Source organism: Mytilus trossulus, chromosome 3 (assembly GCF_036588685.1).
Source record: "Mytilus trossulus isolate FHL-02 chromosome 3, PNRI_Mtr1.1.1.hap1, whole genome shotgun sequence".
Lineage (NCBI taxonomy): Eukaryota > Metazoa > Mollusca > Bivalvia > Mytilida > Mytilidae > Mytilus > Mytilus trossulus.
The window spans coordinates 10857917-10879754 of NC_086375.1; the positions used below are offsets into that span (position 1 = coordinate 10857917).

At 32.0% G+C, this 21838-nt stretch overlaps 1 protein-coding gene across 1 annotated transcript in view; it reads left to right on the forward strand.

The window, feature by feature from the left end:
* Positions 1-21838, forward strand: part of LOC134710143 (uncharacterized) — a 63983-nt gene that overhangs the window by 7082 nt on the left and 35063 nt on the right. The window contains exons 4-9 of the mRNA XM_063570355.1: positions 2533-2628; positions 6244-6368; positions 10552-10641; positions 12235-12349; positions 12839-12892; positions 14839-14900. Coding sequence (XP_063426425.1) covers positions 2533-2628; positions 6244-6368; positions 10552-10641; positions 12235-12349; positions 12839-12892; positions 14839-14900 — 542 coding nt within the window. The remainder of the gene's footprint in view (positions 1-2532; positions 2629-6243; positions 6369-10551; positions 10642-12234; positions 12350-12838; positions 12893-14838; positions 14901-21838) is intronic.

The following is a 21838-nucleotide window of genomic DNA, read 5'->3' on the forward strand; positions in this document are numbered from 1 at the left end:
AATTTAAAACTAATTACTAGTACAGCACAATTGGATCCTTGCAAGGTCTACATGTCTGACCTTACATGGACCAGTCAACTAGTATTATATTTTCATGGTTCAAAAAGTCAATTTGTCAGTACCTCAGATACTATAAGCACACTAAGGAAACATCACTAAATAAGATTTAAAATTTATTTACAAATAAGCATTATAAAAAACTGATTGCAATAAAAGGTAAAAGTAAATATTAAAACAGCATATATTTTCACCAAGTGAGTGATTCAAGCACTTGAGAACCCATTTTCTTTTTATTAAATCTCAAAAAGTCACAATTTGATCATAATAAGTCTTAGCTATGTGTTTTTTTCTTTCCAAAAAATGTCTTTCCCCATACAGTTTCAAATGTGTAAAGTTAAATTACATATATTAGGCCACATGTTCTGTGAGATGAACAGTTATGGAGCCCTAAAAACCTTGGTTATGAACATGAAGACCTGAGTCTACAAGGCTACCTTATAATGTTTGAATAGGTACCAATTTTTAATTTCTTACGTCAAATGTAAAAACTAAAATGAAAAATAAAGCACATAGTCGAGTAATTAAAAAAATTTGATAAACATGCCTAATTTTGATGAGACTAGACAGTGCCAGACTGACATCAATCATGTATAATATTTGTTGAAATGCACTGACACCATGCAGAATGAGTCCACAAGTGTATTTTGGACAGTCAGGTATGCACTTTGTTGCAGAAGTTGTGTAACTAAATACCTGTTGTCAATTTTTTTCATATATTTGTTTCCTAATAAAGGTTGGTGGTTTTCTCCTGGCTTTCTTAACCAATAAAAACTTACCTCCACGAAAAACACATATAGTGTGTTATTTTCGTGGGTGTAAAATTTTTGTGATTTTCCTTGATGTATACAAAACAATTTGGCAATTATTATTTCCATGGATTCAAAACTTTTATCAATACCTTTGCAAGTACACTTGAAAATTGACAGAATTTATTTTAGTGATTTTGATCTATCAGAGAAAATAAGCGAAATTTAAACCACACTATAAATAACCCACTATGAATGGACAACATCACTATTTCGCATGGTATCAATTCACAAATAATGCTATGAAAATTTATGGGCAAGTGCAAACGATGTATGAAAGATTTTAAATGTATGATTTGATCATGTTTTCTGTCAGTTTCATTAGAATGGAGATAACAATATTGTATTTTAAGCTTTGACATTGCCAGTAAACTTAATTTTCTGACCATCAAATCACCAATTGATGCTGTCAGAGCTTCAAATGAAATACAGAATTATCTCCTAAATAGCGTTGAAAGTGTCATTAAACACCAATCAATCAAATCGAATGAATTTATATATTTGTATCAGATTAAAATGTGTATGGTCATTGGTGGTATTTAGTTCTATTTATTGCAATGTTTTTATTATTGCCAAAAATGTGACAGGGTTATAATCGCAATAATTTAAACTTGCATATTGAAATACTGTATATGAATTAAACTGGATTTTTCGGTCTGATATAACAAAAATTAAAATTAGTTTTTAGTCTTAAATGACCAAATCTCAATAAAAAAGGCACACAATAATTTCTGAATTTACAGTACTAATGATCTACATGTTTACCTGACATTCTCATTAAAAACTTCATTGTATATAATAATATTTATCATACGATTCTCAAATTACGTTACTATATTCTTCATTGAATAGATATATGGATAGATGATTATTTCTATTTATAGAATAAGAAAAAAATAATTTTCGTTCCAAATAGATCATTGTTTTCATAACACTATATTTATATAACATTCAACCTATGCCAACACATTTTTATGCCTAATTATATAATAAACTCTCACCCTGACCGACACACATTGTACAATTAAAATTTAATGTACCAAGCTTCGTACTTCAGTACTATATTCCTGTTTGTTATTCTGTATGCAGGATCAGATGACAGGCAGTCGAAACATGTTGACCAAGTTTAATAAAATTGCAGACACTTTATTGTTATCATATATAGGTATCCTAATAGTTAAAAGTTTTGAATAATATAAAAAAAAAATACTGTAAATTCAGATTTATTGTGTGCATATATTATTGCGATTTTGTTATTTTAGACTTAATTGCGATTTTAATTTTTACCTATTTTTAATAAAATCCTGTTTTATTCATATAAAATATTTAGAAAATGTGAGTTTAAATTATTGTGTTTACAACTTTGTCGCATTTTTGGCAATAATAAAAACCTCACCATTATTTCTGTAAGCAATATAAGAACATAGAAATCTTTTATTTCAATGAATATTTGATACTTGGTTCTGCAAAAAATTGCATGCAATTATGTAGACAATTTCTTCTTCCCCTTTTATAGCTTGCTGTTCAATGTGACCTAAGACTTTGTGTTGAAGGCTATACTTTGATCTATAATGGTTCACTTTTAACTAACTGTGGTTTGGATGTCTCATTGGCACGCACACCACATCTTCTTATATCTATTTATTACAGATTTTTGTACTTGCAGGTTGTGAAATTTTAGCTAAAGCTGAGTTTTGTAATGGTGGAGGATCTGTGAAGGACAGAGCAGCATTGTTTCTAATTAAAGATGCACAGGAAAAAGGTAAAAATCATTTAAAAAAAATAAAGCAATGATGTACATGTACATGTATTATATTTGAATACTTGCTCGTGTTAGCTGTTTTTATGCCACATTTATGGGCATTATGTTTACAGGTCTGTGCTTCTGTTCATCCATTCGGTCATTCGTCTGTCCCTTCGTTTGTTCATCCTTGTGCCCGTCTCATGGTTAAAGTTTTTGGTCGAGTTAGTGTTTGTTGAAGTTGAAGTCCAATTAACTTGAAAATTAGTACAAATGTTATGATATGATCTTTCTTATTTTAATGCCGAATTTGAGATTTTCACCCATTTTCATGGTCCACTGAACCTAGAAAGTGATAGTGCGGATGGGGCATCCATGTTACTATGGACACATTCTTGTTTAGTTTTGCACTCTGACACATCAGTAGAGTCTAGAGAGCTACATTTATTGTTAGTTAAGCAGGCACAGTGTTTAGGAGTGATAACAGAGACTGTATGCATGGAGTCTGAACATTGGGCATCTGAAGATGCATGCTTTTCTTTTAGAACAAAGCAGTGTATATATGATTGTATCCCAGTAACTTGTTACTTTAAACATATTTTATTTCAAAAAATCATGTACATGGCATACACTTATAAATACAGTGATAACATATTACAAAAGGATTCGGAAACAAGGTTTCCCTTATATTAATCCGTCTCCCTGTAGAAAAAAGATAAAGGGAAATAACTGCAAATTAAAAAGTTGATTTTTTTTTCCATCAGATCTTTCCTATATATATATGTACCGGCGGCGGAGTGTGTTTACAGGACTTTGTCAAGACTGTCTCACCCAATTACGATCTTTATCATGCACGAACGACGCTATTAGCCAAAACGCTTCGAATCTTCCAAAAATTGTTGCACTTGTTTAAACACGAGTAAATTTTCCTCTTGATTGAGGTTATTGCAGCCAAATAGGAGTGTTTCTATATTGTATGGGAAGGGAATTTTTTCTATCGTACGTTTTCGGACAAGGGAGTAATTCTTACATTCGAGGAGAAAATGCTTACTGCTCTCGATTCTACCACAGTTACAGTTTTTACTTTCTACAAGATTTCTCTTAAATAAATGTTCGTTCAGATTGCTACAATCCATCAGAAGTCTGGCATGAAGTATTTGTCCTTTCCTGTCTCCATAAAAATAATAATTTGGCATTTTTCTTACATTTTGATTAAGGTAATTTTTAAGTGTAAACTTAGATGGACTTAGTCTGATATCGTCCGGAATAGCATTCCAGGATCGAATAACTGAGGGGAGAAAAGATTTCTGGTAAAATGCAGTTCTACACTTTATATGTTGCATGTCATTCGTTCGTCGTGTGTCATAATTATGAATATTGAACAATTGTTGAGGGATAATGTCGCTTAAATAATCAGGGGTCTTATTGTGAAACATTTCATGAAATTTTATAATTTTGTGTTTTTTACGTCTTTCTGATAGTAACTCCCATCCTGTTTCGTCGTATAATTTATTTATGGACGATAACTTAGTACCACCAGTAACTATCCTAGCCGCTTCAAGTTGCATATTTTCTAGTTTGTCACTTAAATAGTCTGGAATATTGTCCCAAATGATATCTGTATATTCAAATAAAGGTCGAATAAAACTTAAATATATAGTTTGTAAATACTTTCTTTTCAATTTGAATTTCAAGGCACGAAATAAATTTAATCTAGGTGTTATCTTTTCAATTATTTTATTGACATGAGAATGCCATGAACCATCCTCATGAAAAATTAAACCGAGGTGTTTATGGCTTTCTACTTCTGAAATCATATCATCATTCACATAAAGAGGTGGATAATGGGGTTTAACTGATTTCTTGGAAACTGTCATAGCTTCAGTCTTTTTAGCATTAAAATTTACCAGCCATTGGACTGACCAATTGTTGATAGTCTCTATATCAAAATTAAGTTTGCTCGCTGCTGCATATTCATCTTCAACTACTATGAAAAGGGAAGTATCGTCAGCATATAGTTTAATGTTACAGTCTATGTCGTTTACAATTTCATTTATATATACTAAAAAAAGTAAGGGGCCTAATATTGATCCTTGAGGGACGCCAGCATTTACACCAAAAGTATCAGAGGATTGACCTGAAATAACAACTTTTTGTTTTCTATTTGATAAATAGCTCATAAACCACTTTAATAGGTTTCCTCTTATTCCAATATTTTTAAGTTTATAAATAAGACCTTCATGCCAGACTCGATGGAAAGCACGACTTATATCAAAAAAGACAACACGAATCTCTTTTCCTGCGTCAAGAGCTTTGCCAAATAAATCTGTTATGTGTAAGAGTTGGTTAATTGTAGAATCTCCAGGCATGAAACCTGACTGGGCACTTGTTATTATTTTAGGTTTTGTTAAAAAGTTAAAGAAGTGCTTAAAAACACAACGTTCCATACTCTTACGAATGATCGACAAAAGTGATATCGGTCTATAGTTTGACACCAGTTCTCTATCACCACTTTTGAAAACTGGTATAACCCTTGCTAATTTCCAGGTATCTGGATACACAGCTTCACGTATAGATTTATTGAAAAGCTGAGCCAGGGGCCTACTTAACTCTCGAGCAGCATACTTCAGAAGCCTACCGCTAATTTCATCAGGGCCCGTCGCTTTAGTGACATCTAACAAAGACAAGTGATCAAACACTTCCTCTTCGGTTATTATAATATTGTTTAAAATTGGTATATCATCTGACATGGGGGTATTAGGAAAAGACGCTTTAGAATCATCCACGGTAGCTTGCTTACAAAAAAAGAGATTAAATGCGTTTGATTTTTCATTATCGTCTTCTATATATTCATTATTTACTAACAAAGGGGGGTAATTTGGCGCTTTCGAAGGCTGTCCAGATAAATTTCTTAAAAGCTTCCACCAATTCTTAACATTGGTTTCTGGATTCTCTAATATATTTATTTGTTTGTTGAAAAAGTCATGTTTAGCTGTTTTTATGAAATTTATGCATTGATTCCTAACATACCGAAATTGTCGCCAAGAATCAGCAGTATTTTTCTTTTTTGCAATTTTATGTAGTCTTGTTACTTGTTACTGCTATGTATATGCATGTAATATTTGTTGGTTGTCTTTGTAGTCTTGTAACTTGTTACTGCTATGTATATGCATGTAATATTTGTTGGTTGTCTTTAAGCAGTCATAAAAATGAAAAATCAGTCAATCGATCCATTAAATAATTCTTGCAGAATCCAAGAACTTTTAATCTGATAATTAGAAGTGTCTTTATGTAAACTTTGGTAAACATGTGAATAAATAGACCACTTTCAAGTGTGGCATTTCCTTCAAAAACATTTGCAAATTAAATTCTTATAATTGATAATCAGCACTGCTCTCACTATGAAATTGTGATTAGGTATGTACCGAACAAACATTATCTTTAGGTTATTCTGCATAATGACAATCATGAAGACGCTTGATGAACTTGAACAGTGCAGGAATACAGGCGATCCCCTCTTTTTGGTAAATAAGGTCATAAAGGGATGCATAATTGATGACCTTTTTCGGTGAAGGACAAGACTGGAAAATGGTCTGTTGTATTTCATAATTATACATATTCTTGTTATTATTTTAGGACAGTTAAAACCTGGTGGCACTGTGGTTGAAGGGACAGCTGGCAACACAGGAATAGGTCTGGCACACATGTGTTTTGCCATGGGATACAAATGTGTCATTTACATGCCAAACAACCAATCACAAGTAGGTATCTATAGTACACCTCCTGACTCATATGCTAAAATGTAAAAAAATCACTTGTTATAAACAAAAAGCATGATATGATTCAGTTTTGTTAATATGAACTATTTAGAAACTTCGCTGATGAATTATTCATTTGCAAGTGAATAATTCAACCTCATTAAATCTATATGAAAGTATCCTTGAATTAACCCCTTAGCTAGAGATGGGTTACCCATGAAATAGGCATGTTCAGTTATTTAAAGGAAAAGAATGTCAACAATGAAAGTGTAAACCATTCTGATCCACCAGAACTCATTTCTATAAATGTAAAAATGATGATTAATGTATAATTTTAACTTATTATAAAATCCAATTGCAGGAGTTTGCTATCAAGTCAGAAAATTTCTTTGTACTTTTTAGAATATATAGACTAAACAGCCACACTTTTCACACAAAAAAATAGTTACTGGTTTACAAGGCTGTCCTGTACAGTGACCTATAATTGCTTACTTCCACATATTCTGAACTGTTGTAGATGAGTTGTCTCATTACCATTGACACCATCTCTCCATAATTCTATATTTAACAGTAACAAATAAATAGACATAATATATTTATATTTTACCTCCCTAAAAATACTGAATATTACACATTAAAACCCTATAATTGAGTTCTAACAGTGTTCATTAGACGTGTAAAGTGTAAAGTACTAAGGATGATAATGATGTTAAGAGTCAGTCAATTATTGTCAATTGCATCAGTTATTATAATGTTAATAGTACCAAAACTAACTGATAATTTGTGTGCCATAATTGTAGATAATATGTAATATTTGAAAAATTACCTCCCTTTTTTGAGACAATAATCTGTGTACTTCCTGTGTTGTTGTCCTTGAATATAGTTAATTACTGAAGCAGCAACTATATGTCCCGATTCAAAGGCATTTATCGGCCAAAAAAGAGGGGGGATTCCAACCTCCGGACCCCCCCTCTTGATCTGCAACTGAAAATGATTGTATAAAACTTAATGTATCCAAGGCTTTTTACCTTTATCAGGAATGCTCAAAGACAAATATTTAAAGCCAAGGATGTATAAACGGAAACAGTTAAAGACCTATAATCTGGAATCTGATGTACAGTAGTTGTCGTTTGTTTATGTAATATATACGTGTTTCTCGTTTCTCGTTTTATTTATATAGATTAGACCGTTGGTTTTCCCGTTTGAATGGTTTTACACTAGTAATTTTGGGGCCCTTTATAGCTTGTTGTTCGGTGTGAGCCAAGGCTCCGTGTTGAAGGCCGTACTTTAACCTATAATGGTTTAATTTTTAAATTGTTATTTGGATGGAGAGTTGTCTCATTGGCACTCACACCACATCTTCCTATATCTCTATACAATAAAAAATGACCCAGGGGTGTACAAAATGCTGAGCTAAACTTAAAGATTCTTAAAACTAGTATTTATAGCCTGTACACAAATACTTTGAAGCATTCTTAAGAAGATGCAAATGTTTTTTTTAAGCTTTGAGTCTAAAAACTTACAATTTCAAGGATACCAATTTTTGTTGATCAAGAAATCTTGAGGGTAAAATTATCGAATATTAATGCCCACCCCATGGTTAAAAGAAAACAAATTTATGGCTGCCATGATATATTTCTTAAACAGCTTATAGTATAGAATAAAGGCTGTCTTTAATTAATCTTATATGATGTTTAGTGACCTAAATTGCACATTAATTTATGTAACTACGTAATTCTTTGTAGGTCATTTACTTTGTAAGGATGTAGGTAATTTACTATGTATATGGATGTGTTAATATAGATGAAACCGAATTTTAATAAAAAAATGGCCGATATCAAATAAAGTATTTCCAATTAACACTTGAGATTGGTGTTACAATCAGAGACATATGATATATGATTGTATTGTATTTCTCTGGTGTAATCTTACAAACAGGATTATCCTCATTATAAAAAACTATAAGTATTTTATCATTTCATGTAGTTTTAGATTAACTTGGTTTCTTTTTACAGATATCATATTTTTCATTGTCAGATTTATTTTCCATCACCTCTCTCCCGTTACAATGTCCATTTTATGGAGCTAAGATTATCTTTTACTTTGTTTCTTTTTACCGATATCATATTTTTCTGACTCCTCTCTCCCATTACAATGTCCATTTTATCATTTTATTGAGCTTTAGATTTATGATTATCATCAACTTTGTTTTGTTTTACCGATATCATATTTTTCTGACTTCTCTCTCTAATTACAATGTCCATTTTATAATTTTATTGAGCTTTAGATTTATGATTATCATCAACTTTGTTTCGTTTTACCGATAACATATTTTTCCATCACCGATCTCAAGTTTCAATCAAACACACCAAGACAATCACACTACAAATGCAATTACTGTAATCCTGTTTATGCCCAACTTGTTTTTTGGACAGTGCATCTAATGTGGATTCATTTATTTTTATGGGTATCAATTTTCGTGGATGGTTGAAAACTTGCATATTCGTAGATTTTGTGGTTTTGACCTTCTCTTCTCTGTATACAAAGCCTACTAAAAATATGCATTTCCTTGAACATTAGATTTCGGTTCACCTGTATCCACGAAACCCCGCAAAAATTGGTATCCAACGAAAAATAATGAGTCCACAGTAGCTCATTAGAACAACCAGTTGTCTTTTCATGATCTGTCTGTTCCACTTCAAGTTTAAGTTTTTGGTTAAAGTTTTTGATGAAATTGAAGACCAACCATCTTGAAACTTAGTACACATGTTGTCTATGATATGATATTAATAATTTTAATGCCAAATAAGAGTTTTGACCCCAATTTCATGGTCAACTGAACATTGAAAATGATTAATAGATTTAGACAACCAAGTACTATAGACACATAATTGTTGTTTTCTAATTTAAGTGTAGTTAGTAAAATCAACCTGTGTATTGCTTCAAACATTGGCTCACCAGGAGGGGCATAAAATGCACTATATATTTTATATGTTTCCTTTAATGTATGTTCTCTGGTATTATATTGGTTATTTTCCGCCAATAAAGTCTTCCTGTACAGTACAACACTATTTTAAACTTGAGTGAATTTGATTATGCTTTGTTGTAAGATCATCTTTTCAGAGGGAAAAGGTATTAATATTCATTCATTTTTTTTTCATGGTTATTACATACCCAAATTACACTAAATCTGTTGGATGTGTACTTATTGATACTTTAGTCTTGGTGAATACATGATTAATTCATTATTTGTTTTTTGCTTTGCACTAGCTTTCAGTAACTATGGGTAATCTTATGTCAGACCTTTGTGTTTTTTGTCCTTATGGTAATTTTTCTGTTTTGTTCATAATGCCAAGTCATTTCCTTTACTTTATTTTTGCAGTTTGTTCTTATGTATTACTGTTGTACCATTGTCCTAGTTTCAGTGAGGTTGAGTGCTCACATACTCTCTTCATTCTCAGTGTGATTGTCTTAGGTCAGGATCTTGTAGTTCAGTGGTTGTTTGCTACTGCCTTGTTAATTGTTTTGTCATAAATCAGATAGTTTAGCTCACTTTGAAGCTATTCTGTGACCCATAATTGCTTTAGTCGGCTTCATTTAGACATTATTGGATATAATTGTCTCTGTGGCAATAATTCCACATTTTTTTATTCATACTAAACTTGCCTCTGTGGCCAAGAAGTCTAAGTTGTTCTTTAACTCCTGTAATCACTAGCCAGTCAAAACTGAGGTTGTAAATTTGGAACCCGAATCGTGCAGGTGCACTCGTCTCCAATCTTGATTGACTTATATGGATTGTCAGTTATACTATCAAAGGTCGGCTGTTTTCTCTTGGCATTCCGGCTTTCTCCACCAATAAAAACTGACTGCCACGAAATATTGCAAAAGTGGCGCTTAAAAGTAATGTTAAAACAATAACACCAACGATTAATACATCAATCATGTGCCTTTGATTAAACTTTGACCTTGGTCTATATTGCTAGATATTTTAGCAAAATATGACATAAGAGATGCAACAAGAACAAAAATAAAATTTGAAATTATTATCAAACCCCACTCTTTGTATTGTGTTGTATTCTAAATCAAGCCAGCGTTTTTTCTCAGTTTTGTCATTCTCGACTCGACTCAAGACTTTTATAGCTTACTATTCATTGTGCAATTTAAATAATCTTGTGGTTTTTTTCAGGAGAAAATAGAAATGTTAAAACTGCTTGGAGCAGATGTGCGACCTGTTCCTGTTGTGCCATGGACAGACCCAGACAATTATAATCATCAGGTTTGCATTTTGATTTAAAATGATCTTATCAAGTTTAGTGATTTTGAATGGTCTCCCTTGCTTAGAAAGATCTTTACAAAAAATCACTAACAGGTCATTGTTTGTAGGGTTGATGGGGTCACTTGGTTATAGACTTATTTACACTTGTACGCAAATTTGTTTGCCATTACATAACATCACGCAGGTTCCCGTAAACCTTGACTTCATAATTCAAAATATTTGACGTTACAACTAAAAAGTGATTGTTGCTTGACGTCAAAAGGTTATTTGGAGGTGATATTAGGTCATTCGGAGGCAAAATACAGCTAAATACCAAAAGTGCTAATACGTTTATTTTTTCTGAAGACAAATGATTTTTCCAGTTCATTAAAATAAACTACTATAGTGTGGGAAGTGGCGAGGGCACATAGTTACATTTTTTGTAGACGTCACATACAAATTTTACAACTTCATAAAAACAAACTACTTTTTAAATGTGGGATGTTTCTGTGAAGAGTTTATTATCGCTTATCTTGTGATGGTCTTTGCCCTATGAGGCTAGATCAATCATAGTTATGATAATTATCATAGTTATTTTATTGCGATGCAGTTTCTCACTTAGTCTAATTATAGGTTAATCATTTTTATTACGGAATAAATGGTTAAGAAAAGAGGGCTTTTTTTGATTAATTGATTTAAGTTGTGGTTATGCCCCCTTTGCAGGACTTTGAGAATACTGTTATAACATAAAATCTTCTCTTTTCTTGAGGGGTGAAGCAGTTCAAAATATACATTTGTTTATGATTAACCCTTTCCTCCATAGTGACGCCTTTTGACGCCACCCCCTTTACTCCTTAATGACACCTTGTGATGCCTGTGTAGTACCTCATTTGAAACGCTTTGACTACAAAGTGTCTGCTTCAGACTTAATAAAATTTGTATCCAATATAAAAAGGATATTCACAAGAATATCATAAAAAGGATATTCACAAGAATATCATAAAAAGGATATTCACAAGAATATCTGACTAGAATTTATTTGATGAAATATTTGTTTTTTTCGCAATTTGTTTATACTTAAAAGTTTAAAGCATATTTTTAGCATTTTATTGAAAAATATCATGCGAATCAAGTATGCAAAAACAAAATGTCAATGGAGGAAAGGGTTTATTAAAGGGATGTGTGGGGTACATCAAAGATACATCAACAAAGGGCACTATCAAGCCATATAGAACTTTTGTGTTTTACATACAATAATAATAATTGGTTCTGAAAACAAGACATATTTTCTCAATTTGCATGGTCATTGTATTTTATATTTGTTATTCCTGGTAATAAATGAAATTGAGAATGGAAATAGGGAATGTGTCAAAGAGACAACAACCTGACCATAGAAAAAAACAACAGCAGAAGGTCACCAACAGGTCTTCAATGTAGCGATAAATTCCCGCACCTGGAGTTTGTTCTTTATATCTTTCCGTTACTACTGTCATTTTTGAAATATTGAAAAATTATCAAGTTTTTTACATACTTTATTTTTTCAAGAGTGTTTATTTAACTTTGCCTTTAATGGTCTCCAATTGTAGTCATTAAGGTTTTTCATATTGTTTACAGGCTAAAAGATTTGCAGAGAGTATAGAGAATGCTGTTTGGACTAATCAGTTTGATAACACAGCTAACAAGCTGGCTCATATAGAAACAACTGGTCCTGAAATCTGGCAAGAAACAGGTGCTTAGGACATAATTACCATTTAAATTGTTTGTTGATTTGGTTCTTTTTTAACACTCTGCCAAAAATATGGGCCTCGATTAAGGTTTTGCCACCATTTCTTTCAATCAGTGAACATAAATTTGTGATACAACGAGTAGGGCAAGATGTCTGTTGACTGTTATTCATGAAGGTTCATACCTGTAGCCACGGGGGATTCGGACAAACCCCCCTTTGTAAACAAATAAGCACTGTTAAAGTCAACGTTCTGTTCAAATTGTGACTGTAAAAGTCAAGTTCGTGATTCCAAATAACCCCCCTTTGAAAATTCCTGGCTACAGTCCTGAGGTTTTTCAGGCTTATTTTTGCTCTTTTTTGGCTAATATAGTGAGGGAAACCAAAATTAAAGGAACAACATTTGCTATTTTAAATGCTGTATTGTGTCTCCAAGATCCCTTTTCAAGGTAGGACAGCTTGTTTTTGTCATATACACTAAATATAATTTTTCAGGTGGTAAAGTGAATGCTGTTGTGTTTGGAACAGGAACTGGGGGAACATTGGGAGGTGAGCTATTAACTTATTGTTGGCAATGTCTGTTAATGTTTGACAATGTCTGTTATTGATTGACAATGTCTGTTGATATTTGACAATGTCTGTTAATATTTGACAATGTCTGTTAACGGTTGGCAATGTCTGTTTATGTTTGACAATTTCTGTTAATTGTTTGACAATGTCTGTTTACTGTTGGCTGAATGTCTGTTAATGTTTGACAATGACTGTTAATGTTTGACAATGTCTGTTAACTGTTGGCAATGTCTGTTAACTGTTGGCAATGTCTGTTAATGTTTGACAATGTCTGTTAATGTTTGACAATGTCTGTTAATGTTTAACGATGTCTGTTTACTGTTGGCTGAATGTCTGTTAATGTTTGACAATGTCTGTTAATGTTTGACAATGTCTGTTAATGTTTGACAATGTCTGTTAATGTTTGACAATGTCTCTTAACAGTTGGCAATTACTGTTGGCAATATAAAAAAAGATGTGGTATGCTTGCCAATGAGACAACTCTCCACAAGAAACCAAAATGACACATATCTGTTAATTGTAATAATGGTACTAATGGTATTGGTGGATCACAAGTTAAAAATTTTCCAATATTTTAGTAGGGTTGTGATGGAAATTTTTTAAAACATAACATATTTAAACATCTAAATGAAATATGATAAAAAAAATATGATATTCATGTGTTTCTTTATTTGATAGTTTTCATTGATATAATTTGAGTTATTGTTATTTCTCTTTATTGCCATACTGCAAAAATAGACCCCTTTCAAGTTTGCTGTCACCGGAAAAAAATTATCAATTATGCATGCCTTTATGACGTCATTTACTAGATAAAGGGAATTGCCTGTATCCCTGCATTATAAATGTTCATCAGGCGTCTTAGTGATCATCATTGTGCATGATAAATTAGAAATAATATTTCAGAAGGTACCTAATCATAATTCCCTTATGATAGCTGTGCTGAATATCAATTATAAGAATTTTATTTGCCGAATGAATGATTCTTGCAATATAGCATTATCAGTTTTTCCACCTATCGCTCAACAAAGGAATGGAAGTGACGACGCCCCTAAACGCACAAATGATGTTCACTAAAACAAATCAACCAAATTGAACCTTGTTGAAGACTACAAGACTATAAAAAAACAAATTTTTAAACAATTTTCATCTGTTCAAGCCATTTAGGATTCATCCCTTCAAGTTGGTAAAGATCTTTAAGGATGTTGGCTACTCTGTAAAGAAATAACAAGCTTTTTAAAAGACTATAATGAATTGATAGTATTTTAATAAAGAAACTAAAAAAGGAGAAAATATGGAGGGTCCGTGTGCTCGTATTTGAGATATAAGCCATTGAAAAATTTTGCAGGAAATAAATTTCTGTAGATTTTTCATATATTTAACATTGGCACCTTATTTGTTTCAAAAACTATGAAAAAATACCAAGAATTTTATAAAATTTTAAAATATGGCTTTTTAAACTTTATGTTATAAAATTATGAAAAGAAAAGTAGTGGGCAAATTTTTTTAATGACAATACATTGATAAAAACAGAGGAATTCGAAATTCTGGCAAAAAATTTAAAAAAGGAGGAGCAAACATCCATAAGTGGACTTGCTTGCACCACATGTGTATATTGGGTTTATTGAATACAAAAGTCTATCAGTTTGTCATCCAAAATGGCAGCAAATTAAAATAACTCCGAGTCAGTTCTGCTAATTGAAAACTTATAAAAAAAATATCAATAGATCAGAACAATGAAATGAAAGGCACATAATTAGAATACTTTACCAGCTGAAGGACGCCTCCGGGTGCAGGAATTTCTTGCTGCATTGAAGACCTGTTGGTGACCTTCTGCTGTTGTTTTTTCTATGGTCGGGTTGTTGTCTCTTTGACACATTCCCCATTTCCATTCTCAATTTTATTTATGAGTTTTACTTATCTTTAAGGTGTTGGAACTTACTTGAAAGAAAAGAACCCCAAAGTACAAGTATATCTGGCTGATCCGCAGGTAAGTTCTGTTTTCTTTTACAAAAAATGTGACTATTTTTACTTATCAATTTATTATGTTTTCTCACCTATCTATCAACTGCAATTTGTACACCCTGTTATTTCTATTCTTTTCTTTTCAGCCAATTATTCATTGTTCTTAAAATCCCATTGAGACCCTCATATGTTAGTTGTTTGTAGAATATGTGGTTATTTGAATCATTAAAGCCAATATCTCCTTTTTCCATTGCAGTACCTTGATAATAGCAGCATGAAGTTGAACATTACAAATATGATTATTTGAATACGGACATAACAATTTTGCAAAATTTTGCCAGGCCTTTAAGTGTTTATTTATCGTGACCATTCATTAAGGCATACAGGTTAATAATGTTACCGTTGCTATAGATATGAAGAGGTATAAATTTCTGTCTTTCAGCGCTAAAAAATTTGCAATTAATTATATAATGAAACTCATCACCTAGTTGTTCCTTATCACATGGATGAGGGGGATAGGACCTTTATCGGGACTCAAGGATGGGGTGTTTTTAAGCTCAGGATTTTGAGATTGACTTTTTCAGGACCTCTGGATTTGTTTTTTTAAGCCTAGGATTTAGAGATCAGGATCCCTCCTGTCCCCCCTCACAGATCACAAATTCTAGCAATAGAAAAACATTTCTACCAGCCTCAATTGGCAACTTGTGACTTCCACATCTAAATTTAATAATATTATACATCAAATCAGTTGAGAGAACAGAAAGATATTTTTCAAAACCCCTAATTCAGTCTTATAAATTCTATAATTGATACACTTACAAATGAAGGTGAGTTAAAAAATTGTACTTTCCAATTTTCAACAAATTTTTCATGAAGAAACTGTTTAACTTGTCTTGACAAAATAACATCTTATTGTCTGAACTTATCAGAGTTATTCCTCTTTGTTTACAATTTTAAAACAGATATTCAATGGTTTAAATACAAACTGGTCACCATTGAAACACAAATCAACACATTGGCGGATCCAGGGGGCTGGGGAATTCTAGGGGTTGGAACCCCCTTTGTTTTCCGCCGATTGATGCATTTAAATGGGAGCATATAGCTGGAACCCCTTTCTTTTACTCTGGGTTGGGAACACCCCCTCTTCGGTCGGGTTGTTGTTTCTTTGACACATTCCCCATTTCCATTCTCAATTTTATTTGATTAAATGTTAAGATGTAAATTGTTTACTTCAGTTGCAACTTTAAAATTTAAAGTATAATACAATAGAATCGCATACTGTTCTTTCAATTAAATTCAGTACTAAGATGAAGAGTATTTTAAAATTCCAGCACAAACAGATACTATTCAATAGGGGTGGGGGAGGGGGGGTATCCTCCGATTTTCACAGTAAGAATCCTGCTAGAAATTCTGTATCATCTGTATTGGCAAATTAAATATGGTCAAGGTTTGAAATAAAAAAAAAGGATATGAGGTAGTTGAACTATTTATTGCTCCTTTCCCATTTATACTAGTAAAATGTAATCGCTTTGGCATTTGAAACTAAATGCGTTCGAACACATATTAAGGTAATTATTGAATGAAATACCATGAAATCCTAAGCAATTTTTACTTGTGAAGTTTTATCACATTATCGAGAGATTTATGGCTTTTTTTCACTAAATCATATCAAATTATCGTATGCTTATTCCTGGTTTCAAATTGTAACGATTTGTAAAAAAAATCATTAGATGAAAATACAGGAAATCGCAGATCTGACCTGTATGAATTTCCAATGGACCTTTTAGATATGGTACTTAAATTGTGGGATGGATATATTATTCATTCAAGATACATATATCCATTATAAGTGTGCCTGGAATTTTTCTAGAAAATTTCTAGATCAGAAATAATTTAAAATCCTAGAGTATGGGTCAGTGAGTTTTTAACTCTGAGCATCAAACTATGTGCATGATTGGTGCATAAAACAATAGACATGCATTTTGTTCTGGTTTATATCATGAGCATGGCAATACACAATATTAAGACAAAACTTTGTACTTTCTATTCTTGAATATTTAATATGTGTCTGTTCATAATTCAGAAATAAATTATCTTTTGTTTTGTACTTGTATTTACAATTAATAAAATTCACAAAAATTAGTACCACTAAGTGTTTTCTCGCTTTAAAATTATGTGATTGCCTCTATTTCTATATTCACAGTGGTTATAAATCAGTTGCAGCATAAGAATTTCCTTGTTTTTCATAGATATAACATTTTTTGTAAAAATAGTCATGCTAATTTTTTAATTTATTGGCTACTTTTAAACTCTTAAATGTCTTCAGTATCATTATATATTTGATACTTAAATATTTTTACTTTTGATCATTGTAAAGAAATGTTGATTTGCAACGTAGGTATAAATGCATTTGAAATCCTTTTCTTATCATAAATTATCAACACATGCTGATCTATGGTTAGAACATGTACTTTCAAATATACGTAAAAACACAAAAATGAACTTCATCTCATAGACATTTTTTACACCTTACTATATTCAGTGTTCTTATATTTCTCTTGTATCATCCTGGTAAACAGGAAATTAAGAAATACCATCTTGTTTTTAGAAATTATAGCACAGAGGCGGATTTAGGGGGGACCAGGGGGCTTCGGCCCCTCCTTTTTGGGTAAAAATTTGGTTGCTTATATAGGCAATCACTGAAGTGTGACTAGAGTGGGCCCCCTTCTTAGGTAGTCAGTGGGCCCCCACTTATGAAAATTTCTAGATCTGCCAGTGAAGCATCACATCCATAACTATTTATAAGAAAATATATTCAGATAGCATCACATTTTACCAATATAGCATCACATTACCATGATGCCAGAAGCCCCTGGGGAGAACACTGTTAACTTATATATAAAGGTATATAACTTGGTTTTTATTTTTAAGAGGCAATTGCTGTTAAATATTTAAATCGAGTATTCAAATGTATTCTTTGACCGAATTTTTTTGTACAATTATGAATCATATAAATATTTAAAATTTATCAGTAGAGATCATTTGACATATATCTGACTTAAAATATGAAGGCTATAGTAATAAAATCAAATAGGAAATACATCTGTGTTTAATTAAGTTATAAAGCTTAGAAGGAAGATTTAAGGTCAGAGCTCATTATATTCACTGCTTGTAAATACAAGTAGAGAAAATTAAAGTAAAGTAAAGCATACATAAAGTCATAAACCTTGTCAGTTGTTGTCTTATATCATTTTTTCTTATTATTTGGTGATTAGGAGAATTTGGTGTTGGTGACAAATCTTTGATGGTGTCTTTTTATGTATTTACAATTTTGAAGGTTGATTAATTGATTGTTGGAATTTAATGCCACTTTATGACTCATGGCTTCATCATGGGGGACATTATTTATTGGTCAAGAAAGCTGAAATAGACACATAGTTCACTTTTGAGGTTTTACTGTTACAGATCTTAATTTGCACTGTTAGACCTAATAACATTTGCAAATCAATCACTTTCAGTCGTTGACATTTTCTCATTAACAAAGATTTACTGGGAAAAACTTTTATTTCCTTAAAAGATAGACAAACTCATAATTTGTACATGGCCATAGGCCTACTGTACTGTCTTTTATTACTCATAGAAAGTTAAGTCATAGTATCACATGGTCTTATGATCACATGTTCATTTGTCTGGCCTCCTTCATAGACACAACAGACACTCTGCTCAATACTGGGTCATGACTAAATGGGTCAAAGTTCAAGGTCACATAATGGGTGTAAATATATATGTCTATGAAAAGGACCAACCAGCAAATTTAATATGTACCGGATCCTGAATAGGCAATAGTGCGCTGTTTAGGAAAATATAAGATTTGAACAATAATACTAATATAACATGGTTATATAGGTAGATGATGTTATAACTTGTGTTGAAAATATTTCAATTGAACAAATAGCCTTTGTCAGTGTCAATAATAAACTGTTTTAGCTTCACATATTGATATGTTTTGTTATCCCTTATAGGCACATCTTACACTTTTAAGCTCAGTACTGGGTCATATCAATTCTTATATATGTATATATCTCAAATTAAAAAAAAAAATAATAATTATACTGAAGAAAAAAAATTAATTCCTCATATTTTCCCAAAAATTCACTACAGTAAAAAGAACAGATTTGGTGAATTTCATGAAAATAAGGACCACTTCAAGCCTAATATTTGCCAACAGGAATAAATATGGGGATGCACTTTAATCATAAGAAAAGTTGTTTCATATTTTATTATGTTGCCGCCTTTTATAGCTGACAATACTTTACATGTTTTTCTCATTGTTAAAGGCCATATTGATATATTGATGCCTAAAATCACCTGTTTTTATATTGTTGTTTGTTTCTGTCTCTATAATTGTTTTTAGTTATATATTATTAGGTTGAATTAGGCAGGCGGTTTTCTGTTTTTCATTTGTTCACTTTGTTATTCTGTGGCCTTCCATACAATGTATTGATATTTGTCTATGTCGGCTATTACTGAATATAACAGACGTTCCTGTAAAATTTTGACATCATGAGAAAAAATGTCTGACACAAAAATGCAAAAGTGTTTTTTGTATGATGTCACTACATAGTTCCAATTTAAGTGTTGCATAATATCAGATCAAGTGTGGTAGATTTTGTTATAGTGATAAGACCTATAGCTCAATTACTTTATACATTTTCAGGTTTCCGTTCATTGTTGAAAGTTGTAAAAGTTTTGCTCATTGTTTACTTTTGAGTCTTATAATCTTTGGCGAATAGCTGTCTCATTAGCAAATATACAACATAGATCTGCTCTTTTTATTATAAGAAATAACCATGATATGTATTCTGTAAGTTCAGAATTTATGCGAGGTTTTTATTAATGGGAATAACATGGCTGAGCAGGTATTGCAGTGGTGCATCCAGAACTTTTCCAAAGGGGGGGGGGGGGCAGCTGACTTCAGTCATGCTTCAATGATTCCCTATACAATCAACCTATTTTTTTCCGAAAAAAAGGGGGGGCCTGGGCCCCTAGGCCCCCTGGATCCGCCTATGAATCCAGTTTGTGTTTTAGAATCTGATACATATATATATTTGTATGTAGATTTTTCTAGTTTAATTTTGAATTTTTTTTCTATTCTTCAAAAATTGCAATAAATGCACCCAATAATTTCATATTTACAGTATCTTACTATACAAATCCTTAGAATGACCAAAACATTCTACAGTTATTCTTAGTATGTAACAAAAATTATCTAAACTTGTAAAGTAAGAATTAATGAAAATATACATGTATAATTAATTATGGCCATTGCCTTTGTAATTATAAGAAGCTGCAAATGATCAATACCTTTTATGGAAGGTGTGAAATTACTACTCTACATTACCTTATATGGGCATTACCTTTTGTGTCTAGTGTGAACTCATTAACATTCACTGAGATATTGATCAAAGTATGTTCTTTATATCTCTGATGCTGTTTCACAGTTCCTAGAACCATGAAAGCAAAAGACATGCAAAATTTATTTGCAACCTTTGAATTATTTATATTTGATTGGGTTTGAGACTTGCATATTGGTTTTTGTATCTTCAGTTGTATTTATTATATAATAAAAAGTTTTATGAATATGGCTCTTGAGACCCATATCTGAGCTAATGTTTCTCTTGAGAGAATGATAAGCTAATTGTGCCACAGTCATCATTTTTATGTCATTCAACAATAGTCTACTGGACTGTGTTATTGAATTATTCATATAATTGCTTTATAAATAGTTTATTACTGCCTTCAATAAATAAAGAGGTCATCTGCAGAAGAGTGATCAAGTAGTCTATATCTCTGATGCTGTTTAACAACTCCTAGAACCATGAAAACAAAAGACATGCAAAATTTATTAGCAACCTTTGAATTATTTATATTTAATTGGGTTTGAGACTTGCATATTTGTTTTTGTATCTTCATTTGTATTTATTATATAAAAAAAACAGTTTTATGAATATGGCTCTTGATACCCATATCTGAGATGATGTTTCTCTTGAGAGAATGATAAGCGAATTGTGCCACAGTCATCATTTTTATGTCATTCAACAATAGTCTACTGGACTGTGTTATTGAATTATTCATGTAATTGCTTTATAAATAGTTTATTACTGCCTTCAATAAATAAAGGGGTCATCTGTGGAAGAGTGATCTAAGTAGTTCAACTACTGTATCACTAGTCGGTTAACATTGAGTTTGTGAGTTAGAACCCTGTTAGGTGAGGCTGCATGTGACTCCAATCCTATCAAAGGTCAGTCAGTGGTTTTCACATGGCACTCTGACTTCCCCCACCAATTAAAACTTGCCATGAAATAGTGGTGTTCAAACACACAAAAAATCAAAATCAAAATCAACTCTGAGGTTCTTAGCTGAAATACTGCCCATTGCAGATGCCTTCGTCTCCAATCTTAATTGACCTTGATTGTTTAGTTTAGTTTAAACATATTTATTTATAGTGGATTTGGAAACAAGTTTTGCTACCTATATTAATCCCTTTCCTCTTTGCGGGTGCGAGTGCTGCCTTGTAGCGGCATTAGCCTACTCTTTTTTTCGAAATCTACAAGGGTGTCTTTAACCAGCAAGAGGTATGGCTCTCTCTTAAACACAGGTCAGCCATTTATCGTCCCCTTATGACGGACTATCATCGTTTCCTCAAGACCATACTTGCAAATGGTGTCAAGGGAGAGCCGAAAATTAAGTTCCTGACCTTGATTGTCAGTTATACTACTGAAATTCGGTGGTTCTTCACCAATAAAAACTGACCACTATCCAAATAGCACAATGGTTTTGAAAGTGGCGTTACGCATCAATTAGCAATCCATTATTGATTTTCAAATGATTTTTAAAGTTTGTTTTATTTGTCAATGATTATACAATGATGACAACCTTCACTACATATTTCAGAGAGCTGAA